The sequence below is a fragment of the Numida meleagris genome, chromosome 4 (assembly GCF_002078875.1).
Source record: "Numida meleagris isolate 19003 breed g44 Domestic line chromosome 4, NumMel1.0, whole genome shotgun sequence".
Taxonomy (NCBI): Eukaryota; Metazoa; Chordata; class Aves; order Galliformes; family Numididae; genus Numida; species Numida meleagris.
In genome coordinates this window covers 80,557,968-80,585,619 of record NC_034412.1, presented here as the reverse complement: position 1 = coordinate 80,585,619, position 27,652 = coordinate 80,557,968, and the positions used below count along the sequence as shown (strand labels likewise).

The 27,652-nt window shown below is 42.5% G+C and overlaps 1 protein-coding gene across 2 annotated transcripts in view; it reads right to left on the bottom strand.

Annotated features, from left to right (window-relative positions):
• PPARGC1A (PPARG coactivator 1 alpha) overlaps positions 1 to 27,652 on the bottom strand; it is a 63,466-nt gene that overhangs the window by 31,925 nt on the left and 3,889 nt on the right. Inside the window, exons 3-4 of one of the 2 annotated variants that reach the window (XM_021395734.1) lie at positions 25,382 to 25,561; positions 6,302 to 6,443 (exon numbers count right to left, since the gene is read on the bottom strand). In XM_021395734.1, coding sequence (XP_021251409.1) covers positions 6,302 to 6,322 — 21 coding nt within the window. In that variant the 5' untranslated portion in view covers positions 6,323 to 6,443; positions 25,382 to 25,561. The remainder of the gene's footprint in view (positions 1 to 6,301; positions 6,444 to 25,381; positions 25,562 to 27,652) is intronic. The other variant, XM_021395733.1, reaches the window with a different exon arrangement.

The following is a 27,652-nucleotide window of genomic DNA, read 5'->3' as shown; positions in this document are numbered from 1 at the left end:
ATCTAATTCCAACTGCAATTATAAAAAGTAGATTAATCCCTAATCAGATGTGGCTGTAATGTTAAATTATACTACATATCTTATTTCAGAAACAAGACTTCTTTTTGTCAAATTGAGTAAATTTAAACACCGCCCAATTTTTTTAACGAAATATAGTCCCAGCAGTCTATTAAGGTAAAGATTTTTTGGAGTACTAATTGTTCTGAGGAATGGAATTGTGTAGAAATCATTATATTTATTCTTCAAAAAGAGTGGAAATTGATCTTGACAGATCAATTATCTAGGATTTTTAGGCTGATCCTAGCGCTATTAAAATGAACAAAAAGCCTTTCCCTGATTCCAGAGATCTGATCCAAATGCAGGGCCACCGGTTTGGAGCTTTTCCACACACTTCACAGTGGCTCATCACGCCCCGGGTTCACACTACAAAGAGATTTCAGCGAAGTTCAGATCACACATTTGAGAAGTGAACTAGCAAGGCATATACAAGACAAATAAAAGCTCACCCTTTTGTAAAAAGTAGCGTTAGAAAAGTCAACATCAAAACACTGCCAGTAACACCTCAGAACAGAGAAAAAAAAAATCAAGTGAATCTGCGCGTCCCTTCACTATGACTTTTTCTGCAATACAGCATCCACCAGACTCTAAGGAGAGATGAGCATCAACCACGCAGACAGTTCCTCCTGTCAGGCTCCTCTGCCAAATCACACCTCACGGGTTCCTGCAGACAAACTCTGTGTTCTCGTTAGAAAGCTGTGGCAGAGCACAGACTGCTCTGGTGCTTACAGCATTGTCCCCAGAAACAAATAAACACTCATGCAAAGCTAATGCTAAGGAGAAGCATTTACTTAAAAGGCCAAAAGGGGCCTGACCACTGAGAAAAAGAGTCTAAGGCTATGCATCTAGTAATTTCCACCATACCACCCAGAAATACACAGTGTCATGACGATTCAGATGCTTTACTCCACTGCTAGCATAGAGGGCATGGAAACAACTGGAGGGAAGCCACTTTGTGAATAAAAACTTGCTCCAAATCCAGCTCTTCACTGCCAGTTTTTGAGAAGGAAAGAGGAACATTAATGGTATCACTTTCAGAAAAGTGTAAAAATAGGTTTTTAGGCAAAAAAGCACTTTGCAGTGTAATGAAATGTAATGGTATGCTTTTCAGGCTTCTCCAGGCAGGGTGCAAGCCCTTCCGCTGCTGCCCCAGGGCACTCTGGGGGGCTCTGGCTGCCCCTGCAGTAGAAATGTCTCCAGCAAGGCCAGCTGAGAAGGTGCCCTCTGCCCCTCTGCTGAGTGCTTCTGCACACAGAGCCAACAACAGAGCTCCAAGTGCTGCTATTTCTAACTGGGAATGCCTTCTTCAATAATAGCATGCCAGAAGAAACCCTGATATTTGCTGTTAGCTGCTTAGCTCTCATGCTTTAAACAGACATTCAAGTGCACTGACATTCAAGAACAGAAAGTTGAGTGGACACTGGTCCTCATCACAGCAATTTCAATTAGTTTTGTACAAGTTTCAACATTCAAACACCCCAGAGAAAGCAAAGGATGTGACAAAGAGGACTCTGTTAAACAATTAATGTCAGTTTCCATTATTGCTTCAGTCCCAATTTACAGAGCAAATAAATCAAAGTCACCACAGATGAAGCACACTAGCTGGCTAACACATGTCTATTCACAAATGACATGGCAGCAGGAACACATTAGTCAGGAAAATGACATTGCAAGATAACCTTTTAAAGGTTTAACTATGCTATTGTTCCTAATTGTCCTAAATTACTGTTTATAAAGAAACACATTTATTAGGTACTGCAGAAATGGGGCTGAGGGGAGATGCAGACAGGGATAGTCGGGTACATCACTGTCTGAGTAATAATCACTGAAGCAGCAACTTTCTGCTCTGCTCTCACAGCCTGAGTCTTGGTGTTGACAGCACTGGGGAGAAGCAATGCCGTGGCCAAATGCAGGATATTTCACAGTTTCAGCACTGTCATCTAGGAAGTCCACGTTCCAGACTGTCATCCAACCTGCTCACCGAACATCCAACCCAAGTAGGGCTGGAAATTATTTGCTAAATCTAAAGAAGCAGCTGTTAAGTATTTAGGCCTCCTAAGGAACTACAGCATGTAACAAAATGGGGTGGAGGACAATACCAAAAGTAAAACCACACGGCAAATATTTCTTAACGATTGTATCTTACAAAGTAATGGAACTTTTTAATGTAGAAGCTGTTATGCATCACTTCTCAACTACATGAACTTCTTAAACCCTTTGGTTGTTAGTTTAACATAAAGGTATAGGGGACATAGGGTTTTTCTGATCCCTGCACATTTCCACTCAGCTGAAACAGGCAAGGAACCTGACACTAATTGCATGTGCTTGAGCAAGAGTTTCTAGCACATCTGGAATAGATACGTTCTGAAGAAAAGTGAGATTGTGCATTGTGTACCAGAGAACACAACAGGGAAAGCTGCCTAGTGCAGCTAACTACCAGAACACCAGCTGATCCTCAAAGACAAGTGATCAAGGCACCTAAACACCACAGAAAGTTTCTAACGGTGCTTCTCAATATCTTTACATGTTTTGCTCTAATGCTTTAGTATTTCTACAGCACTAAAAATAATTCTGTCTGAAAACACTTTATTAGTTGCGTAGCAATCTTATTCTAATTGGTTTCTGCCTTCAGTAAAATGTCTCCAGAGATAGTGTCTCTTTGTCCAGTGAGAAAATCTAAGAAATGAGGCAATAATTTACCCACACAAAGGTATTTAAATCCTCTACCCCTGATAATTCTTTCTCCTTTGCTTATTCTTTCCATTGATGGAGCTGCATTCACCTGGTGGTTAGTGACTCACGCCTGCAATACCAGTTGTTGGCGTGCAGAAAAGTACAGCATTGAGACTCAGTCACCTTGTCTTTCAGAGGCATCTCTATTGGGAACATACATTGAGCAATGCTGTGATTTTTCCTTAGATTTTTTTGTCCTTAAAAAAATCCCGCAAAATTTCAGAACATTCATCATTACCATCCTTACCAATCCCTTCCTGAAGCCAGTGCACATAGTTCCTGGACCAGGACTCTGCTGTAGTGGATCTGCGATCAGCACAGGCACACTGATTCACCCCAGAAAAGGGTCTGGAGTGAAGGTCGTTATATTAGAAATCTTTTCTTTTTCACAGAGGCATCTCCCTGCCTTTCATTTGCAGTTATTACAAGCACAGCTTTTGCTTATTGTATTGCCAAGGAGTGAAATCAGTTAGTGATTGAGGATGATACCCTAAATTTTCTTCATCGATGATGTGAATGATGTGGAGGTCCTTCTTGATTCACACAAGCTGCACTATTCATCCACAGCCCTGAGCTGGGGGCAGTGGCAGCTTGCCATGTCTTTGTAAAGAGCCCAGGAAACTTCAGGGCTGATCTGCAGCTGGCAGAAGCTGTCAAGGCTCCAGCAGCCAGCTCTGTGAGCAATTCAGAGCAGCCAGGTGGGTACCTGAACTCACAAGGGAACATCGCTTCAGCAGACCAACTCATTTCTCCTTGGTAGCCTAAGATCTATTCATAGCGTAATTAACAAAGAAAATAAAAGATTTTCCCCCAGCTCAAAATATCCGTGTGATCTAAAAATATCAGTACATTATGGCACTATTTGCAAAAGCACAAAAATGACTTGCGAACACATCTGGGGTTTCCAACAGGATTTAATTCCTTAAAGACACGTATTAGAATAAGCTTGTCCTTAAGACTCAAAACACCAGGAAAAATGAAGGGCTCAGCCCTTCTCACGCATCAAGACTCAGAAGCACTGAAAAACTCACAATCACCACCCCAAAGAGCAGGGTAGGGGCAGACAGCAGCTCAGCGCCAGCGCCAGCCCCAGCCCCACAAACCAAACTTTGCCATCCAAGGACGAGGAGCCAAAGGCTGGGTAGAAGCCCAGGAAAAGACAGAGGGAAGGGATCAGGAGATAGAAGTGGATGTGTTTCAGCTGGAGGAACATGAGGGCTGAGGCCAGAGGCTGCTGACAGGAAGAATCACACCCCAACCCAGTGAAGAAGAACCAATGGTAGAAGAGAAACCATGTGCTCCACTCCACCTGCTCACAATCAGTCTTGTGCCATTATATAATTTGAAATTATTTTAACTTTTATTTTATTGCTCAGCTTCTTTGCAAATCCTTAGGCAACCCGCACCGTCTTACAGAAAAAGCCTACATGATGCATTTGCATTAAAACAGTTTTCCAAGGTCTGTTAGTCTGGTCCCCAAGAGACATTCCCATAATTGAAATGCTTAAGTCCAGAGCTATCAATTATCTTTAAAAACAAAATGGAGTCCCAATAGGAGAAAATTACAGCCAAGTTTCTTTATATGTAGTAGAAATGTGGGGATTAATTATCACCACCCCTGTGCAAATGCCTTTAGGGTATGGGAAGGAAACAAGAGATCACTTCTTGAAGGAGACAGGTGTACTCATGCTCCTCACATCACCTGTAGGCAAAATCCACTTGAACTAAGAGATCACATTCTGACTTGAGCAGTCCCACTGCCCAACCCCTGGACCACGTATGTTTCACATCTGCCTGACATAGTGCATCCTAGCACTGACGCAGAAGCCTCACTGCAGCTGGGTGCAGCTGGGTTTCTGGAGATAGGGTACCCATATACCTCTGTGCATTACTTGCTATCCCACTTTCCCCAGATGCTGTTAAATAACTAGTGCAGTTATACATAGCACAGGTGCTGCAATGCCTGGCTATCAGTCAGGTCCCTGGATGGGACATCAGACCCACAAAAGAGCCTTGTCATCCATGCTGCAACAAGAACTGAGGGCTGCCTAGCACAGCAGCCGCAACCTTGCTCTGTCAGCCAGCAGTGGCAGCAATGGTTTGGCTGTGGTTTTGTAGGTATGGCTCACCACCCCAGCCACCCCGATCACCTCATGGGGTGTACAAGCACAGAGAACACACTCAGTGAAACTCTGCTCTGCTTGCTTTCAAAGTGCAGGCATTTTCCAAGCATAAGGCATTATTCACAAAAAAAGTAACAATACAGAAATAACTACTTATTATTACCCATATACTCAATACAGTGTATTTTTGTGGTCTCAGAAACTTCTCATGTTTATTTCTGGTATCCGAACTTGGGTTATTTTCCCTCTGAAAAGGCAGTGACCTGACATTGCAAGGCTTCCGTCAAGCATCTGGAATTAAAGCAGCACCACTTCAAGCCAAGGCGCAGACCATTTGCAAATAGGGTTCTCTTTAAGATCTTGCCCCTGATCACCTGAAGCAATGCTGCTATAGCTCCTGTAAGACAGACTATCTTTTCAGGTGAAAAATCTAACCTTTTTGCTATAAACTAAACATGTCAGTTTAAAAGAGCCTACTAAATATTCTTCTAGCACAAAGTCACTTGTTTTATTGCTTCTAACGAGTTGTTGCAGTTCAGATGTTTCCATTACAGCATGGCAATTAAGCTTCTAATAAACTGAAGAGCTACTAATTGACTTATTCATCTCCCAAACTGAGGATCCAGCTAGCAACCTGTAACACATTTTACATCTTCTGACCAAAATTCATTCACATTTTGCAAGCCATTTCAATTTCATTTGTGTAAACTGCATCTTTCCTCTCTATGATAGTAATCTTTGATTCTGGGGAAAAGACAAAACAAAAATTCATCCGAGAGTAAGCTTTCGTGCTGCAGATGTGTTAGCAAGACCTATGATAAGATATTGCTGTGCTTGAATCAGTGCGCTGGTGGTGGACCCAATATCAAAAATTTATGGTAATTGAAACCACAGAATCTTTGGAAATGCAGTCAATTTGACTCAGTATCAAAAGGTCACTCTATTCAATTTATGCTTGATGCTGAGCACAATATTGAGAAAACACCTGAAAGCAAATGATCTTATCAGCAGTTTGGGCCTCAGCATTTACTGACTACATAGGCTAATTTGCTGATTACTAAATAAATGCATTACCTACGTTTTGTACTGGTTTAGCTCACAGAGGGGCTTTTTCCCTTGTGCAGAACTTGGCTTTGTGAAAGCACTCCTGCATCCCTCAGAACTGACTGCATCTCTGTGATGCTGAGACACACAGGTGCCACACAGCACTCTGCTGTACCAACGTCCTCCTGGTGCCGTGCTACCTGCCATGGTCCCTGCGTGCTCCATGTTGATGGATGGGGAACTGCAGAGGGAGGGGCAGGCCTGGAATGTCTGTGGTAGTGCCAGTGGGAGAGCTGAGGCAGGCCGCTCCACTGCAGGGCCACACCGCTGGGCCTGCGACATACCTCCTTCCCTGTCACAGGCATTTGTGCGCATCCTGAGGTCCTGAGCAACAACCCGTGTGGAGATCGTCAGCCACTGTCCCACTCCTGCAATGTACAGCAGGGCAGACACCGCTGCCGGCCGAGGGTCCCAATCCAACAGGCCCTGATAAAGAATGAGAGATGCAAACATAGCGAAGAGGGGAAGGAAAGATGTTTGGGGAGATGGCTGGGGCTCTCCCTGTTGCAGAGTTTTCACTGACGATGTCAGCAGTATTTCAGTCCAAGTATTTCAAGCGCTGCTTGCTCAGATTTATTTACTTATGTGATTTATGGTACATGCCTACACTAATCTCTCTATGCACCCACATAAAACTTCAACATTCATATACCTTTGTTAGGCAGCATGGCACATTCAGCAGGAAAAAAGAGCTACATTTATTTTCCCATGATTATTTCACATACGTAATTGATGTAAAAACCACTCTTTCCTCTCAGTGATGATAGACATCTCTAAAAAACGCACCTGAGTACAGACCCTGCCCTCAGAAACTACGAAGTGTCCTCTTGTTGCTTTTGTTAATTCATTATTTCAGTGTTGCATTTGCTTTAGTTTTATTTACATTGGACGTGCCAGAACGTCTGTCACAATTCTTATTTCGTTCTAGAGTTCTATGACTCTATACAAATATAAATTTCAGGGTAAAATCATATACAATCAACCAGAGAGGAGTTTACATGTAATCTTTAATTTTGTTCAGTTACGTGGTGGTTCTGTTTTGTGCAAACAGAACACACACACAAAAGTTCCTTCTTAAACAGTAAATACTCTTACATATGGGAAAAGAGGAATTTAGTTTGACTGGGAAATGAGCATTGGTAAAGTAACAACTTTATTAAAAGCTTTTGATGATGTTTTATTTATGATTTATCAGTGTGTTCAGCTTCACCACACCTACCTCCCCCCTCCCCCCCCCAGCTGCAATAGACACTGCAAACATGAAAACTCCAGCCATGTCCCACAGGAGGGAAAATGCAGGCTTTGCTTAGGCCTGCAGTATGAAGGGATCAGGACATTGTTAATATGCCTGCGCTTCCTATAAATTCTTATTGTGATCCAACTGGATGGCTGCCATGTGGTCTCATCTCCTACACATTTGTGAGCTGGCTAAAGAGAGTCTATTCAGGCACAACACAAAAACTTGTTTATGAGGCTGAATTCGCATTTACTTTAAGTACCTTCCCAGTACGTCCCAGCAGAGGTGATAAATGGCACACACACCATTTTGGAGGTGGGTCAACTAGAGAAAGAAAGATAGGAGATGCCATAAAAAACTAAGGAAATCATCATGAAGAGGAAAAAAACATAACTTTATATATGTGCACTCTACTCTTACCAGTCTAAAATAGTTTCAAATAGACTTAGAAACTTTCCTACAGCCACCAAGGATACTCCTCATTATTAACAGACGTGGCTGAATTTTCAGCTGGTTTAGCACTTGGATTAGTTTAGAAGTCTCACAATATCCCTAACTACAGATTTCCTTGATTTGTCACTATGTGGTTAGACTTTAATGTTCTTTTAACACAATTTTGTGTATGTGAATCAAATCATAAACTAGAAATTGGGGCTTGAAGACAGAAAACATTAAAAATATATAAATATCACAGTAAAGCTATCTGCAGGAAAGCCTCCACTATAGCAAGTCCATGGCTGGCTTGCTCCTGAGTTTGCTGGAACTCACTAGTCTTCATAGATAAAATTGACAAAACCTGGAAAGGTAAAATAAATACAGAATAACTGCTATGTAAAACTATCTTGCTAGATTACGCTAAGACTATCTTGCTCACATACCCTCAGCCAGCCCAGCAGTTATGCAGTGCAAATGTACAGGCATGCGTGCTACAGTTCCCACAGCTGCTGCCTTTCTTCTGCATTCAGAACTGAATAGAAGGCTCCTTCTCCACTAGCCCTTTAAAACTGCATGTCCTTGGTCTCCAGTCTGCCATAGAAATGATGTAAAAGAACACATTATTCTCAGGGAGACACTGATGCTAACCAGCCTCTTTATCATCAGGTGGAAACAAACCTAGGCCTTTTTTTGTGTTGCCGCTTTAAAAACTACTCCTAAGAGGCAGTCAGGTCCAGCTGTACCTATCAATGCACTAAATATCATATTAATTAGGCTGTAAGTTCCTTTAGGCAGGGACTGTCTTTTTGTTATGTGTTCACACGGTCCCTTTCACACTAGTGTCCTGATTTACAGTCAAGCTTTGAGATGCTGCCACGGCACCTACAATAAATAATTGTATGTACTTCTATTTAATTCTGCTGGTAACCAAAAGAAAAAGAACTTGGGCCCAGATGTTCGGCCGCTGTAAATCAGGGCCTCTCCACAGGTTTTAATGGAGCTCTGCAGATTTACACTAACTGAGGATCTGGTCCTCTGCTCGCTGGGTGTGCTGATGCTGAAGCTGGGGCTCTACCTCCTGTGTGCAGTGCCAGTACCACCCAGCACCAGGACCAGCAGCACTCCAGCAGGGTGGCTGTGAGGCCACCAAGGGCTATGGCATCCTGCTTATCAAGACAGCCGTGCCCCTGAGCCCTGCACTGCTATGTCTAAGAGTAGCTTAAACAGAGCTCGGGTGTATCTAACCCTATGATGTAGCCAACACTGGGCTCACGTTCACAGCCGGAAATGCACTGATGTATCTGTTTGTGGCAAGTGCTTCTTCAATTTAAAAGCGATCTCCATCAAACTTAAACAAGTTACAGCCCATGTAATTCCATGTATGCAGGAGGTCAGAGGCACAGTTACAAGAAAGTAAAGGCTTTTTAAGCACAGAGTATACCCAGCCCCAGGAATTAAAAGTAAATGGCAGCCATCTGAATATGAGAATGGAGGTGGGTCCCTGCAGGTGACTGACTTCAGTTCCATTACAGCACCCTGGAAGGGAGAACCTGGTTAGGTGGCGTTCCTGGAGGAGGAGTGCTGAGGTTAAGCACAGATGCATGACCTCTGTTTTGAGGGATGGGCACTGTCACTGCTGGCAGTGAGCAGAGGCAACACTCCTGTTTAGGGAGCAATAAAATCCTGTTTTGTAAATCGTTGTATGATTGCACACTAACCCCACCAGTGGGGGCGTGGGGAGGAAAAGCAAAGTAAATATGGTTGTACTTCATCCTATAAGCTAGGGAGGGGAAAAAAATCCAACCCTGTAGTATTTCCAGTGCAAAAGAACGACTTGTAAGCAAATAACATCGCAAAGTTTTGTATTCCGTAAGCCTGCCAAAGTGCCAGATAGTACTTTATAGCAGCCCAGGGTCCCACTCCCTGCTTTAGCAGTGAAGGCGGTGCCAGGCTTGAAGGAGGGCTGCCTGACATTGGGTTATCCCATGGATTACACTACCACAAACCAAAACAACCCACTGAAGCCCATGGCTTTAAGACAGGACAGATTAAGTGCAAGTGAGAAGCAAGTCAGGCCCTTTATGTTTGCCCTTCTGTTCCCAGGAAAAACGAAATCCATTCCTTCCCCCTCAGACACATCAATACAACAGCCCAGGCTGCGAGGGTTTGGCTTCACCATTGGCAGCGCAGCGATGTTTATTTCCATTAGGCTGGGTCTATAAAACCCTCCTTTTATTTCTGTGCTTCCACAATTTCAAAACAGCAAGCCTGACATTCTGCTCTCTGACAAGCCACGCCGAATACTGGGATGCTTGAAAAATCTATACGAAGAAAGCTCTTAAGACAAGAGAGGCTGAGCATTCTTGCCACAAATGGCTTGTTTGAGCTATCTCTCTTCCTCATGTTCGGCGGAAATCAGACAGCTTATTGGCTTAGCTTGTTAGGCCAGGTTAAAGGGATGCAATGCTGAAAGGCTCTTACAGAAGCTTACCCTTGGACTAAAAATAGCAGGCACTAGAGAATTATCTTAAATACTACCAAACTTGTTCTGCGCTGTGAATGCAGATAACTGTAATATGTTTCCATTTTTGGTAGTTTTACAGCTTTTTAAAGTTATGCTTGCTTTAGCTGACTATTTAATTAGTTTCTGATTCTATTTGCCACTTTTTCTCTCAGAGATATAGCCTGAGGGGTACTTTGCCTATGAATCCTTTGTATTTAGCAGTGTTGCTATTGTTAACATCTAATGAGCTGTTGGATTTGCCAAACACTCAGCATAGGTACAAACGCTTCTTTGAAATATAAATGTTTAACACATAGCAAATAGCAAATCAAAAGATACTCCAATGCTGCATCCTCACTCTCTCATTGCATATCTCATCAAAAGAGAATAAAAATAAAAATCTGCTTTATTGCGTTTAATTCTGAAATTCCAAGCTGCATATCTGAACAAGACATTTTTAGCTCACGGAGCAGGCCTTTAGAAGAAAACTAAATGTTATTTGGTACTGTAAGAGGACTCATATACTAGCAAGGCACCATGGTCCAACACGCTATCCCACCAGCCAGACTGTGGAGCTGTTAAAAATGCAGCTTGGGTAAGGCAAATGTCTAGAGACAAATGCTGGGTAAGATCAAGCTAAAATCCAACTCTGCAGCTCAACTGAAGCTTCTTCCCCTGTTAGGCAGACATCTCATCTGACTGCTGTGGAGCTGGAGAGCTTGTCTTCTTATACACCATTTTCCTTTGACTCTCGCAGGGTGAGAAATGTTTTTGCTCTTAAGTAGTTGGAGGAATTCTCAGAATCCCTCACTACATATATACCTGGTGCCTTTATAAACTAAAGCATAGTGGCATAACCTAGCCACGTGTCTTGCAACCACCATTAAAGCCCTCCATATGTCTTCATTTGGGAAGCAAGTTTTCTCTCTGAGTCAGGAGTTGAGTTCACAGTCTCTCTGTCAAATAAATGCTAGGCTGCTGAGCAAGCCCTGCCTCAAAAACATTTCAGCCATCTATTCCTCAGCCCTTCCTTCTACAGTCAAGCAGCACAAAAAATACTCTGCCTTCATTACTGTGATTAACATTACTATCCATCTCCCACAATTTCAAATTTCTACTGCTTTAGTGTTACTCTGGCACTATCAAGACAACAGTGCTGTTGTGATTTCTAGCCACACCGTAAGGGAAAAGTATCTGCACAAAGAATTTACAGTTTAAGGAGACAAGATGAAGAAGGGAGGATTTGAATCCTCACTTTACAGCAGGGGATTTGATGCACAGAGATTAATCAGTTCCTCCAGGTCACAGGAAGCGCATGGGCACCCCAATCTGAACAGACACAACAAAACACAGGGAGTCACACAGATCTCCCATCCTGGAGGTGCCTGGATGAATGGAGTACGTTCAGAACAGCAGCACGCTCCAGAGAAGGAGACATGCTTGAGCCAGTGGGAAGGAGCATGGTCGCAACTGAGTTCAGAAGCGAGCACTGAGACTGTATGGCTTCATGTGATCAGCTGGAGCCAATTCTCAGAACACAGGAAGAAGAGGCTGTAATAAAACAGTAACTCACAGCAAGTGTCTTGGAAAGACTAAGGGTTCACAAAACATATTGTTTAACTGGAGTCTTCGGTCTACTCTTTGCATAAATTCCTCTGGAAAGATAAAAATCAGAAAATATCAACATCTGATCGTGTTCTGGGCAGAAAAAGAAAAAAAAAGAGAGAGAAAAACTACTATTGCACTGCTGATCACTTTTTACTTAATACTTTATTTGATTCTTTTGTTATGCTGGTGAAGAGACTATACTTCTGCTCTTTCTGGATATAGTTTTAATAGCTAAAGATCAGAGATCTGCTGTCAGGAACCTGCTGAGCTGTACATAGGGTCCAAGACTGTTACTTCCCTATGTAAGATCATCACCCACCACAGCCTGCAAAGGTCGTTACAAAGTCCATAGGAAGTCAGACAACAGTGACAGAGGAAGAAAGAGACTTTGGCACAGGATCAGGGATAAAATACTTTCACAAAGGTATTTGTGGGATATCAGGCCAAGTGAATTGGAGTTAGTATGAGGAATTATGCCATTAACACCAGCAACAGATTAAGTCCTGATGATTTTCCTTGTGTATAAGGTGGAAGAAGACAGGGTAGATACTGTGTGCTTATTGAAGCGAGAAGGTTAGAGATAAGATATAATCTAACCAAATCATGGAATGTAATTTGGGAAGATACTCAAAGAGTTATAGAGTCTGAATTAGCAGGTTTGTCTAATACCTATTGGTACAATTATGTCTTGATGCAAAACAATTATTGGATTCCAGAGAGGAGAACATCAGGTGAAGTGGCCCTAATCCTTCATTAGCTGAGTAGCATTTGGGACCAGAAAGGACACCTGCACATACCCAAAAGAATAAGAATTCAAGAAGTAGGAGGCTGACATCTCCGACAATTTTGGAGCGTACAAATTTGGCAGAGGGAGATGCATTTTCCTTGCACACAATTCAGATGGATTCAAATATTTACACACCAATATTTTGTAGGGTTTCTTTCCAATTCTTTGAGCCTTTCGGCTCCTTTGCTAGTGAAAATAAACACGTCATTATGCCACACTATTGTTCTTACATCTTCCTCACACAGTTATTTTGATAAAGCCTTTTCCATGAGAATAGTTTGGCAGCTAAAGTTAAAAAAGATACCATTTTAGAACAGAACAGAGCATTTGTAATAAAAATTGAAGCCGTGCTAAATTTGACCGAGATCTCATCTTAAGGCCTCTCAGAAGAACCTCAGCTAACTCGTGCATGGTTCCTATGCGAAATGCAGTAGTTTGCAATGAAACCTGCTTTTAGTTTTTGAGGTCAGCCAAACTCCTCTCTCAGATTTGACTCTCTAGGGTTAAAAGTGATGAAGACTAATAAGGACTAATGTGGACTACCTCTAAATTCCCACATTTTCACAAGGATTTCCTTTTTTTTTTATCATTTGGGAATACACCAGTATGGCTGGTCAGAGATTTGAAATAACAGTGGATAATGAGTCTTGGTCAGAAATGACTAGAGAATACAATGCTGTTCTGGACAATACATCGAAGGAGTTTCATTATAAGAGCACTTTCAAAGACTGATTTGGGGGAGGAATTGGGAAAACCTAGCCATTCTGTCGAATGGGATGGAAGGGCAACGAGTACTACTGTAGGATCATTTTTTTTGCTGACTCAGTGAAGACACATTTGTCATTCAAAGCCAAATTAGAAAAGGGCATGGATCATACTACATAGATGCTCAGTCTTGGTTATCAGGCAGGTACAGGCAGCTTCCAACGCATCTACCTCCAAGTGCATCTAAAAAAAGGCAATCTCTTTTGGTGGATGTGGACAGAATGTCTTTGTCAAAATTTCAGTTTGAGCAAATACTGCAAAGCGGTTTAGCACGGGCAGGATTTGTTCCTGCAGAAATTGACACAAATTCCTTTAGGACAGGGGCAGCCACCCCAACTGCACAGCTCGGATTGCCAGGAGATAGAATTAGGGAAACTGGAAGATAACACTGTGGCCTAATGTAAACTCTTAAATCTGCTGTAAACAGAGCGGTAACACTGGCACACAATAAAACTGGTATCTGTCATTGCACTTCCACAAGCAGGTATAGGAAAGGACAAGAAACATGAGTGGATTTTTGCCCATCCCTATGCATTCTGATCAGGAAAAAAGTATGCCGAGAGAAGCTATGGTAAATAGCTAACACTGTATTAATGGAGGGCAAGTCGGAATGATTGCATAGCGGAGAACAATGTGAGGTCAACTGGAAAGGTTGCAGTTCAGGTTCCTGTTAAACAAGTGGCACAACTTGGAAACACAGACTTCAGAAGGCAACTTTCCTGGACTTTTCAGGTTGGACTGATAGAGAAGTTCAGTACACACAGAAACCATTTTCTAAAAACCTTCTAACATTCCTGCTGGGCCAGGCCACATCTTCAAGAACACACACACACACACACACACACACACACACACACACACAAAGAATTGGCCATCCATGGCCTATGAGCTCTGATCATCAGCTTTATTACAGTATTCCCTCCACCATTTTCCCTGTGTTCTTGCAGGACTCGTTTGTTCCCTCTCAGAAGAAAGCCCAAGAGAAACACTAATATAGAGCAAGAACTATTAGATCCACCCAGAGCACCAGTCAGCACTATGCAGAGACATGCTTTTGGTCCTGTAAGAGCTAATCCTGATCTGGCTGTATGAGCAACATATCAGTGCTAACAAGCCATTTCTGACTAGTTAAAAAGGGAGTAGAGTATCATTCCCATACCAGCATTTCTCAGCTGACTAGGACTAGTCTTTTTTTTTTCCCCCTTATTGTCATTAGGTCTGGAGATAAACAAGTCTCCACAACGGGATGTACTAGTTAAGGCAGCTTCTCTGCAAGTTTGGCAGTCCTAAATTACGTTCACACAGCCAGCATCTCCTAGCTGGGCTGAAGGTAAGTACTTTATTCCCAGAAAAGAATATGGCCCAGATCACAATCAAGAAAGCTGGCACGGCAGCTACTAAATGACCATGTGAAAGCAGTGCAATTAATCTTAGTTTATGGGATAAGATTTTCAGGAGGGTTAGGTATCTATGACTAGTTTAAAAAGTAAACGCACAAAGAAGTAATGTGCCACCAGAATTGTAACAAAAAAGATTGCATAGAAAGTTATGCATTATGGATGATTTAGCAATATCATAGATAGCACAGGCTCCAGCAAAAAGAGTGAAATCATCCCTATCTTCCCATTTGTTGGCGGAATTTTAACAAGGGGCTCCTGGGAGCTCTTAGGGGCTCCTCCATGGCTCAACAGACAAATTAACTCATCAAAAGGAAGTTAGGGATGATTAACTAACAAGAGCCCCCTCCAGCCCATCACTGGCACATGGTTATTTCACCCAGATGGTGTTCACCTATGTGAAACTGGTAATGACAGTTTCAGATCAGATTTACAGAAAAACAGAGATAATAAGGTGCTGCAAGAGTGACACGATAGGAGTTATTGGTCTGTGATGCTCTAGACTGTGCCAGAGGCAGCAGAACTGTTTTGTAATGTTAGGCTCTGTTTTGTAATGCTATCCTCTCTGCCCGAGAGATTTCCTGCTGTAAATGGGAGACTCAGTCTCTGGAGAAGTATTTGACCTGACCCTTCCTATATGAGAGTGGGATCAACAGCAAGGAAAATGACAAGAGATAGCAACACTCCCATCACATACAAGCAGGAGCAGTATGACACCTTTTTTTCTGGAAATGGATGAACGCCTTTGTAGCATTAAGGACTGTGAAATATTTTCTTATGCCTTAGGAAAAAAACCTAAGTTTTTCTGGCTTTTCTCCAGATGCAATTGAGGTAAAAATTTGTAAGATTTTGTCTAGTATCTTCATACAAGTATGAAGAATGCTTGTTGGGCTTTTAAGGACAGACAATACAGCCAATAAACTTCACATCAGTCCTGGTGGGGAAAAAAGTAAACATAAAAACAGAAAGAGAATTCCACTAAAAAAAAGCAAACATATATTTCCACAAATAGGTAGAGATAAAGGCCTATACCTCATACTGAAGGTGCCCAAAGGGTCAAATGCCTTATAGGGCACAGCCAACCAGATCATAGAATCATAGAATGACTTGGGTTGGAAGGGACCCCCAGGATCATCAATTTCCAACCCCCGTGCCACAAGCAGGGCCACCAACCTCCAGATCTGGTACTAGACCAGGATGCCCAGGGCTCCATCCAACCTGGCCTTGAACACCTCCAGGAACAGAGCATCCACAATCTCTCTGGGCAGCCTGTTCCAGCACCTCACCACTCCCTCTGTATAGAACTTCCCTCTGACATCCAAATGTCAATAAGCATACACGAAAATTTTTGTATGTTAAAATAATTGCATCTTTACTGCAAAAAACAACTGCATTTTAATACATTAAAATAAACGCCCTCCTGAAGTGGAAAGAAGAGGCACAAGGTCCTCCTCACTTGGTCTCAGGCCTGTAGAGTGGATCACATGATATCCAGGTGCTGCTAGTTAACTGATGTGTATTAAAAAAATCCTGAATACTACAAGCCTTTTAAAACTCACATCATTTTTTCACAGAGGGTCGCTGACTGCTCTGAGGAAACACACAAACCTACAACATTCTCACCAAAGCCAAAATCCCAGTGGGAAGTCTCACTTCCGTAACATTAATTACCTGCTCTCTCCAATGCAGTTCCTGAATTGCTGTCGCTGCTTAAATAGCAACCTGGGAGAACAACAACTGGTTTTTGATTTTTTTTTTCCCCACAAAGGTTTAGAGAACTTTCAAAAGCAATTTTGAGTTCTCTTGAGGAGATACTACCATTCCACGAGAAAATGCCCATTATTTCTTCTAGCAGCTCATAGGGAAGAACATTCTTCTCATCAACCCCATCCTCTAGATACCTGTTATTGCTACTGCTTTGAAATTAATCTCTTGGTTTAGAAACAAGTTTGTCACCCAACTTCTCTATTTTCAGGAAAGCACATTTCCTATAGGAGAGATTTGCAGTCCACCAAGTCACTTGATGGACCACCACTCTGAACCCCTCTGAAGATTTAATGTTGCTGAGCATTCAAGGAGCAGCTGTGACAACAGATAAAAGCATGGAGGTGTAGGAAACTCTCTGCCCATTTGCCACCTTTAACCTTGTAACGTGCTTGGAAGGGCCAATCCTCCTAAACTTCATCTGATGAGCTGGGTGGCTGTGAGCAGTTCAAGCAACTATAAGCTGTCATAAATTAACAACTCAACCACTGGAAGCCAAGACTGCGGCTCCTAACAGAAAATGCCCTGCTCTTCTAGCGTCCTCTTAGCCATGAGGCATACCACTTTGGACCACCACTCCATTGTGTTACTCACAGTAAAGCACAAAAGCACAGATATGCGTGAGGAAATGTGTTATTTCACCGCATCACACAGGTAAGACTTTGTGATAACACCAAAATACCAATAGTTTTGGGTTTTGTGCTTTCATAAATAAAATCCAGTCCGCAAAGTGCTAATTCATTCCTTAATCATAACAAAGAAAGGCTGTTGTTTTGTGTTGTCAGAACAGAAATGCAGCCAAAGCCATCACCTATGTGTCCCAAAGAGGCTGCTCTCCATTGAGACCTGAAGCCAGCCACCATGGCCGAATGTCCATGTACACGCAGATCAGCCTCTGTGCCCATCAACACTGAAGTTCATCACTTGTAAACTTAGGCACTAGGATCCCTTTGGCACTTGCATATGATTACCAAAATAAAAAACAGACATTGGAGAAAAAGGCCCAAAAAACCAGCAGGTGGCAATCTGCCAGAAAGGCTGCAAACTTCTGGTGCATCTGCTTATTAACCACTGTACGGTAACAGGAGCTACAGGTGGGTAAGATCTCAGAGACACACACAGGCAGACACATGGCGTTCCTCGTATCTTTTTCCTCTCGTGTGGAAAAAACAAAATGCACAACTCAATACCAAAACTTTCTCTTGCAACCAATTTGCTCTGTGCAGTTTCCTCCCCCTGACCTACACATGCATACTAGATTAGCAGCACTAAGAAAAAAAAAATCCTAAATTAAACTTCACTATGATTTTATCGTTCTGTAATGGCATGGGCTTGAGTTAATGTTAAGTGGGACAGGGCAGCAGGAGAAGAGCATGCCAGGGTTAAGATCGAGCGTTTAGTAGCAATTAGCAATGATGCACAGTACAAAAATAGCAACAATTAAAAAAAAAAAAAAGAGGTTACACTAGAAATAAAACCATTATGGGAAATAAATTTAACAGTTTGGCCAATTAACATTTCTTTAAGAAAGGCAAACTTTCTGTTGTTGTTGTTAAGCAAATGGGGAAGCAGAAAAACAGGAAAGCTGAATCAAAAATATTTACTTCGCGCTAGCGAAGACTCAGCGAGCATTTTTCCAACAAAAGGCAGAGCCACCGTCCCACTTTTTTGTGACCCCCTCTGCAGTTCTAGGGAGAAAATATTTAGTTGAACATTATCGTAAGCTAGAATATGGCTCTATTTATGTGACAAGTTGACAACATACAATTTCATGCTTGTTGAACTGATCTGTGTTATATATTCACTGTGAATATTATGAAGCCTCACCATTATAAATATGAAACTGTATACACTTATTCAAAATAACTCCTGCAGTAGCAATTTATAGCTTGGTTGTTTGCGTGCATATGAAGTCCAAATGCTACCTTAAAAAGCTGCATCTCACTAAAACAGATGTGGAGTGTGACTGTGACCAAAGTGGATTTAAGATGACCTCTGTGAAAGGAGGCTATTACATTTTTGTCTGTATGGCAGCTGACACCAGTTTGTATTTAGATATGTAGCCAGTGGGAACACAGTGTAACACGGTGTCCTTAAGGGCTCGTTTTAACATGGGCCAAGACATTCGTCTAATGACCTAATTAGCTTACTACGGTTCTGCTGAGCGCTGTTCCTCCCTCTGCAAAAACAGACAGGTACTCAGCTGAGTGCAGACACGGCAGCATTTGAAGCCTCGGCTGCTGCAGGTGAATTCCTGGCAGAGCAGTGAAATATCTCCTTAATGGGACTGTGAAGAAGATCAGTTGCATTTTCTTGATCACACGCCTGGGGAATGGTCTTGGTGGCCTCATACATCAAACAATAAGCTCTCAAAGCAATTGTTTTTTTGTTCATCTGGGAGTTCTTTCCTGCCTGAAGGTTTCAACCGATGTCTGAGGATCTTGCACAAAAATAGAGGCAAGTTTAGACAGTCTGCAGTTTGTCCAATCAGGGGGAAAAAAAAAAAAAAAAAAGGAAGAGCAGCACACTCAATGTAGGACATTTGCATAATTTTTTTTCCAATTACATAGCAGCTGGATTGAGTGAAATAAACTCCATTTACTGCTTGAGCATTTTTAAATGTCAGCATAGCCAGCCACAGACTGTAGTTTACATACACCTTCCACACAGACGTAATGCTATTGGACTGGGCTCCTATTTAGTATGGGCAGAAATCTGAGTCAGGCCAGAGGCATTTGCAAAGGTAACACATTCAAATGCTATGAAACTTGACACTGCTCAATTAGGAATATAAAAATTCTTGCTCTTTTGCCCAGTCTTTCTTCCCCTGGAATTGAGGGTCTTCCTCCTACTCTCAAAAACTGTTTTTTATGATACATTTGTTACCTTTTATTGTTCTCACAAAGTTTCCTACCCCAAATCTGCATCTTTAGCCTTTGATGTTTATTTTTGTTTTAAACCTACAATGTTGTCTGTTTCCCTATTAAACCTATCCTGTAACCACATACTGTACATTCATTTCTCTGGGACCTCGGTAGCTCTTATCTGTTTGCTTTTATGATCTCTTATGAAGTGCTAGGAATAGCAATTTGCAGCGCTGTTTGTAAAGTCATCTCAGTCTGAACTCCTTCCCCTTTTTTGTCATACAGTGATACTCTCAGAAGTGAAATCCCATTTGCCATAGAAGAATTTCATTACAGGATGCGCTTTAGAGGAACACAAGTTCCAAAGTATCCTGTATGTGCTTATCATGTAAAACATTTAATGTGCATTCATCTGAATTTCAAAAAACGACTTACTGGAGCAGTAGCCTACATGTTGATACGTCCCACGTTACCTTCCGATTCACTGATACGCTGCCCGCTCACGCTACTGCCCAGAGCTATTCAGTTTCCTTTCTCTAAGGCCTCAGACATGCTGCTATGCTGTTCACACAATCTCAGTTCTTTTAAGCACTTTGATAAGCTTTATTCTGCCATTATACCATCTATGCCATTAAACACAATGTTTAAGTTCTATGTTAAATCACAATCAGTTCCTATTAACTGTTCCAAGCTCCTCATTTTTATCAACAGTTACTTTATTAAATCCTTAATAATATAGATGGAATAGTTAGTTAATTTGTGTGTTGAGCCATGGATGTTAATTTGTAAACATAATAACATACTGCAATCATTTGCATAATAGCATTTTAATCTTTTTAGTAAAAGCTGTAATTCCCTACAAAGTACGCTGCAGAAGAAACTAAGTGACTATTGGTAATAATAAAAAAGGCCTTAAAATTCTGATCCTATTATAGTGTTGGAACATACCCAAACTGCTACCATAATCTCTGAAATGTTACTGTTCTCTGATTTAGGTGTCTGTGTCAAGAATAAAAATGAAGTATAACTGGTAGCAGTAGACTATTTCCTAAATGTAATTTAGTATTCACTAAGCACCAGCACTTTGCAAATAGCTCTGAGGCTTTCCTTCAAAGTTCAGAGCTCTGGTTATGCATATTGTGTGAGGTACACCATGCAGCTCACCTCCAGACTTTGTTGTGCTGAATAGATGGCTATGATAAATCATGCTGATTTGGCATTGAAGGGCATCAGCCATCAAGGATTTGACTACCATGTCTTTTTGTCCCCAGAGATTGTATCTCCTTGAACTGCCTGCCCTGGGCTACTAGTTTTGGAGAAAATTAAAAAGTGGAAAAAATGCTAGGAGAGGCCAGTACAGAAAATCTATACAGGCTCAGTTCTCTGGAAACCCATTAACACCAGTCACAAGACTGGCAAAGAAAACATTGGTCGTTGTTTAAAAGTCAGGCCAAGTCATTTTACGCAAGATCTGGTAATTCATTAATCAATCTGGCTGCAAACCTTGAATGAATAACCTGAAATAGTAAAAGAGACTGGCAGCATCACAGAATGTAAGAGACTCTACAACGTGAACCATGGTGACGTTTAGGGCTCCCCTCTACAATCCTCATCCTCCTGATGCAAACCCTTCCAAATAAATAAGAAATCATTAATCCCTACGAATTTTCCTGCTGCTGGGACCAAGAGAGTATGCATTTCATTGTGAATCTTTCTCTCCTCGTATTCTCACCGCTTATAATACAGCATTTTTGGCAGCCTACAATAAAATATAGTCACCAGTTTAGGCTTTCCAAAAACACAGCGCATAGCATGGCCCTGAAGAGTAACCTGGGCTACACCTATGCAAAACAATTAAAAATAAAGTGATCAAATATGTTGAGGATCTCTCTGGAACACAGAATTACGTCAATAACTGAAATCCACAGACAGGCTGGCAGCTCTGGTTTTCTGAACTCTTCTGAAAGGGTAAAAAAAAGTGTTTTTTTAAATATGAAAATACCACACTTAAAAATATTTTACACAAGTTCATTATAGTTTAATAGGCTATTTTCTATCTATAGGCTGCATTTTCTCTTTACCTCAATCGAGCTATTTGTAAGTAATGCCAACAAAGAGATATATCCACAGTAGATACTTTATCTCTCCAAAATGCTAGCCATGGGTCGTAAATAATTTTAAATATGACTAACCTTCTCTGATAGAATACGGTACATCTGAAGAAGCCTCAGGGGACAACAGTTTCTGTGACCAGAAATCTTCCCATTCATATCACATCAAGTTCTACAGCTATTCACATGCTCACATAGCATTGATTTGAAGAAAGGAAACCTAACCATTTTGATTTTCTAAAAGAAGCCAAACTGATTCGCCACAAACACAATTTTTTAAGGGCAGCTTCTTTGCAGAAACAAATAAAGAAAGTGAACGATGCAATGAAACATCTACATAACCGATCTTGGGTGACTCGTTAATTATATAGTTCCACAAACGTGTGGCAATAAAGAGTGGCCTTAGGGGTATGAACTCCTTCATTCCATATTCCCAGTACTCAGAACAAGAGTAAAAAAAAAAACTAGGTGAAAAACAGAAGTTATGATGCTGTGAACAGAAAGAAATCAACTAATTAATAATATGCAAACATACAGACGCTGGTAAGAACCAGTGTGTTAGGGCCAACAGGACAGGTTGGATTTGGGATCCTTCATGCTGCCACGTGAGCAGAATCATGCAGCAATGAGTGAGGTACTTCTGCAAGATACTAGTGTGTTTCAGTGCTGGAGTGAAGGCCACTATCTCATCACACCTAGGCAGATGGGGGCGGGGACTTATACTCAACAGTTACATGCTATCTAGACTAATTGGAGCTTTATCTCGTTTGGCTCCTAATTGCCACCATAACTATTAATAATTTCTCATCCATGAGACTTCCAGTGCTATTGGAATTGTCTAGGCTTGAGACAGCCAGAAACTTTGTAAAAGGATTTTTGAACATAGGCCCACACCTAGACAAAAGTGCACTACATTCATAACTTAAAGAAGAATGTGCTTCATTCAAGGTTAGGTTTTGCAATTAACACTGCATGGCTTGTTCAATTAACACTGTACTTGTGCTTCCAAACACTATTCACCATTCTATTTCTTTCCCTTCCAGTCCAAAGAGATTGCATTTCTATTTTCAAATGACTAGGCCTCACCTGGAAGCATAAGTTAAATAAAATTTATTACTCCCACAATGATATGAGAGTTTAAAAAAAAATGTTATTTGTGCTATTTTCTTTAAAAAGAAAAGCCAGTGTGGATCAATATGGAAAAATCCAGAGATTACCAAATGGGAAACTGCGTAAAACTTCTGTTCTCTGATCTAAAACAAATAGTTCCTTGCAGAGTATCTGAGATAACCTCTGGAGAAAGAACACATCTTGTTCTGTTCTTGAGCACCCCCAGTCGTCACATTACAGAGCAGCAGAGAGAAGAAATAGTGCTATGTATCCAGCTGCACAGTGGAGACTGGGGACAGGGTTAATTCATGGGAGGAGAAAATAACTGTTTCGTTCCCATCTTCCTGGGCCAAGCAACAAAGAAATAGAAATACAACACTACAAAACCGAAAACTCTCGCCCTAGCACTGCAGTATTGCAAAATGCTATTAGAGAACAATTTGTCCTTACAGGTAAGTTAAGTATGGGCCAAGCAGTGCTGTCAGAGACATTAAGGCATCCTATAACTGAAGTTGGTGGGTGCTAGGAAAGCCAGGCACTTACGGAGAGGTTAACAGAATCTGCCGGTTAGGAAAGAAGTAGCATATTTCATTTCCAAATCATTATTTCTGACCTATCAGTTGCTGCCTAGATGCATCCCCTCCAGCTGCATGCCACCTACTTCTTCACACTGGGACTGCTCATCTCCAAAATGAACCCAGACCAGTGAGGTTTCTGAAAAGACCAGTACCTCCTTGCCATCACATCCCAATAAGGTTAGGTACCAGCCTGGATGCTTGTCTCACTGCCTGCAACATGCTTTGATTTTCAGAACTGGAACTGTCTCAGGTTGGAAGAGACAATTGCTATCCAAGTAATACAGGAGAGTCATCACTACGTAAACGACAATTTTGTATGTGGTGGCTTTGGCCACCAATGCAGACAGTGCAGCACAGGACCAGCAAGAAGCCTGTAGTCAATTTCCAGCATTTCTACTGGAACACTCTGTATGCTTCAAGTTGGTAGATGCTTTATTATATTACTTATCAGGAACTCAAATTTTGACAGTCTGTACCTTCTCCTGGTTCTTCCAAAAGAAAAATGCCTCTGCATTTGGCTTTTGATGAATGAGGAAAAGTACATATCCTTGGTTATAACAAAGGCAAACCCATTCCGTGCAGTGCTAATTCTGATCTCAGCTGGAAGTGTGTCACCCATCCTGCTGCCAGCCTGCTACTGACCACGAAAAATTGACACGTGTCAAGCTGTAATTCATGTGGGGGGTGTAACTGACATTCAAGAACAAGGCATAGTTTTGAAGTTTCGTAAAATGTGATGTGGAACATAATAAAACTAATGAAGACAGAGGGTCAAAGCATTCTGATTTGAATACAATTATTTACAAACTATTTTGGTGTGAATTGTAGGAAGACTGAATACAGAGGGCCAGCTCCTACCATCAGTTACACTGATAAGTATAAATCCAGAGTAACCTTATCAGCACCAGGGAGATCACCATGGGTTTATAACTGTATACAAAAAAGAAGAATTTCATTCAGGACATCTTAGGCAAGCTGTATTTTACCTTCAGAAGCATTTTGCTACACTGTGGCAGTTAATCTTTTCCAGCTATTAAGCTGCAGAGCGATCATTCGGGGCTTCCCCCAGCAAGTGGGGCCAGCTGGACTTCCTGGGTCAGCCACAGGAGAGGCAGCCCCACCTGCTTACTGCTGCATAAGGTCTTTCTGCCAGCTAATCAATTTATTGCCCAATTTCCCAGCCTGTGGATGATCTATTACATTTTCTATCATCATAGAGAGAAGGTGGCTATAGGGTGTAGGAGGACCAGCAGCCCCATCACTACGGAGTGGAGAATCATGAAAGTTTGACACAATGAAAGAAAGAAGACTGGAGACAGAGATAAAGAGACTGCAATCTCCTCCTGCACACCCTGAACCCCAAGGCAATATTTTCAAGAAAACATTTAAATCTGTTCCTCAGCTTTAAGCCTGCTTTCCACCACGAGGTCTACGAAACATCCCAAACCATCAGCAACTATCAGCCCTCACTGCTTTGTCTGCCATATCTACCCATTTCCTCTCCCACACTCAACCGAAGAGGACCTTTTCATTTGTATGCAAAGTGTCTTGCACTGCAGTGCCACAAGTGGGACTTTTTGATGCAGTGAAGACCTTTAGGAATCACAGAATCATAGAATGCATTGGGTTGGAAGGGACCTTAAAGATCACCCGGCTCCAACCTCACTACCGTGGGCAGGGCTGCCACCCACCAGATCAAGCTGCCCAGTGCCCACAAAACCTGGCCTTCAACATCTCCAGGGATGGGTCATCGACACCTTCTCTGAGCAGCCTGTGCCAGCATCTCACCACAGGAACTGGCCCCAGCTCTCCACCAGCCAACTGCAGCCTGCGCTCTGCTCCTGTCCAGGGAATGCAAAAGGAAAACAGCAAATAGGACTCAACTTTCGTTTTTCCTCACTGCTGACAATTGTGCAACTCTTTCTTGTTACGCCACAGTGCTGTGTACTTTAGACACTCTTCAGCCATTTCCTTTCAAAAATCAAAATTTCCATTTAATTCTTTTCAAGGCCTCTTTCCCCCCACTCTCCAGATCACAGGCCTGCTTTTGATCATGAGGATTAAAGGAGCCAGGCGGAACCTGTAACGCACATCACCACGTTTGCTGTTTCTTAATGAGGGAAAGATAGTAAAACCACCGCCTACCAGGCTAAAGAAAAATAATTTAAAAAAAAGCACAGATTCATTGGATTTGCCTTCCCTTACCTCAAAGATGTTGGCAGGCTCATTGCTGTACTGGCTGGAGATGACCTCAGACTGGTCGCTGTACCACTTGAGCCCCCCAAGGAAGCTGTCTGCGTCCAGGTCGTTCACGTCTAGTTCAGAGAGGTCAAGTTCTGGGAGGTCCGGGCAGAGAGGCTGGTCTTCGCCAACCAGAGCAGCGCACTGCAGAAAACAGCAACGTAGAAACAGTTTCATTAATTGCCAGGAATCTATTAACTTTAATATCATGTGATAAGAATTAAGCCTCGATTAAGCTATAGCACAGGGTCACTAGAATTGTTTTCTGGAATTAAAAAACCACACTAACTATTAGATCTTTTTTAGCACTCGACAGGTATGCAAAGAGGAGGGCGAAATAGGAGGGCATAATCCATAATAGGAGGGCATAAGCTGCCTTCTCTATCACATCTCTGTACAGGAACAGTGAATTTCCTTCTCCCTATAGCCTTTGACAACAATAGCGTCCCAAGGTTTACAAAATCCAACAGCAGAGGCCAAAGCACGACCTTATTCTGCTGCTGCTTCAGAGCAAACCAGTGCAGGTAGAAGTTACAGATGAATACCTCTGGGCAAGGTCTTTCCTGCATTTCCTGATGCATTCAGGTTACAGAGGCACAGCCTGTTACAGCCTTCAGCCCTGGAGCTAGCTCAAGCTGGAGATGCTCGCATTTTTGCTTTTCCAGATTCCTACTACAGTCCTCGAGGTGAGACATGATGGTGGTTGCCATATGGGCAGAACAAAGCACTGGGCAGGGATGCTCTGTAATTTCCTCAGTGTCTAAATGATGGGCAGAGCTCAGCTACTCAGTTACAAAGCAGGGGCTTGGCCACTGGGATGTGTTCTGAACACCCCTGTGCTCACCTCTGGGTGACAGGGGCAGTCAGGTCATACCCCAGGCCAGGACCTCCCATCCAGCCCCTAGCTGTCCCTGATGGTGGTTATGCTGAAGGACCTAAGGTTTTTTTTCCTCCAGCAGCCCCACAGCAGTATGTTGCTGACTCAGCAACCCTAATGGAGAAGGTGTGTGGAACACCTTGCTCTCTGCAGTGAACAAAATCTAATCGGCATGGAGCCTCTTCAGCAGAGCAACATGTTTTTGCCTCCCTGACTGGTGAACAGAGCGGTGATAAATACAAATAAACTTGGAATAAGTATCCTTTTGTATGCTAGTATGAAGCTAGACAGAGTATTGACTGACCTACTAAGCAAGAAAAAAATTAATATCACACACCCACTTTAGCATAGCAATTGAAATGTTAGAGTATCCATCACACCCAATCCTTAATTATGGAAAACACGTAGGAACAACTTGGCAAACAGTGAAGCCCCATATGTCAATGCCGTCCAATGAAGCAATGCCTCCTGCACTGTACCATGTACCCTTGGAAGCCACCTCCAGACTTCCTTGTTGACATGGAGATCCCACAAAACACCCTGCCACTTTTTACAGCTGACAGGCAATGAATGGTTAAAAGCCGTAAGGTCAGTTGAGCCTAAATGCTTCCACACCAAGCACTTCACAGAATCACAGACCCATGGAATGGTGGGGTTGGAAGGGACCTTGACGAACATCCAGTTCTGATGCCCTACTGTGGGCACAGCTGCCACCCACCCAGGCTGCCCAGGGCCCATTCAGCCTGGCCTTCCACACCTCCAGGGATGGGGTATCCACACCTCCTCTGGGCAGCCTGAGCCAGTGCCTCATCACCCTTTGAATAAAAAATTTCTTCCCAATATCTAAACTAACTCTCCCCTCTTTTAGTTTAAAACTGTTCCCCCTTGTCCTATCACTACCAGAACATGTTAAAAGTCAGCCTCCCTCCTGTATGTTAGTTTCCTTCAAGCAACGGAAGGCCGCAATGAGGTCTCCCCAGAGCTGTCGCTTCTCCACGTTGAACAAGCCCAACTCCCTCAACTGTTCTTCACAGGAGAGCTGCTCCAGCCCTTTGATCATCTTCATGGCCCTCCTCTGGACCCACTCCAGCAGCTCCACATCTTCCTTGTGCTGGGGGCCCACTCACTGGGTGATAAGAGAGGCCCTGAGCACACCCAGACAGCAGGCCCTCCTCTGCTCCTGTCAGCTGCCTGGGTGCTTTGAACGATTTCCCAACTTGTATTTGGGCTGAAGTCAACCCAGAAAGTGCCACTTTCTGAAGAGAGCAGTCTGAGGGCAATAACATCGTGTCCACCGCTGGGAATTGCTCAATATTTGTTATGTCCCTCTCCAAAGGACCGCCTTTCGCAGCACGCGA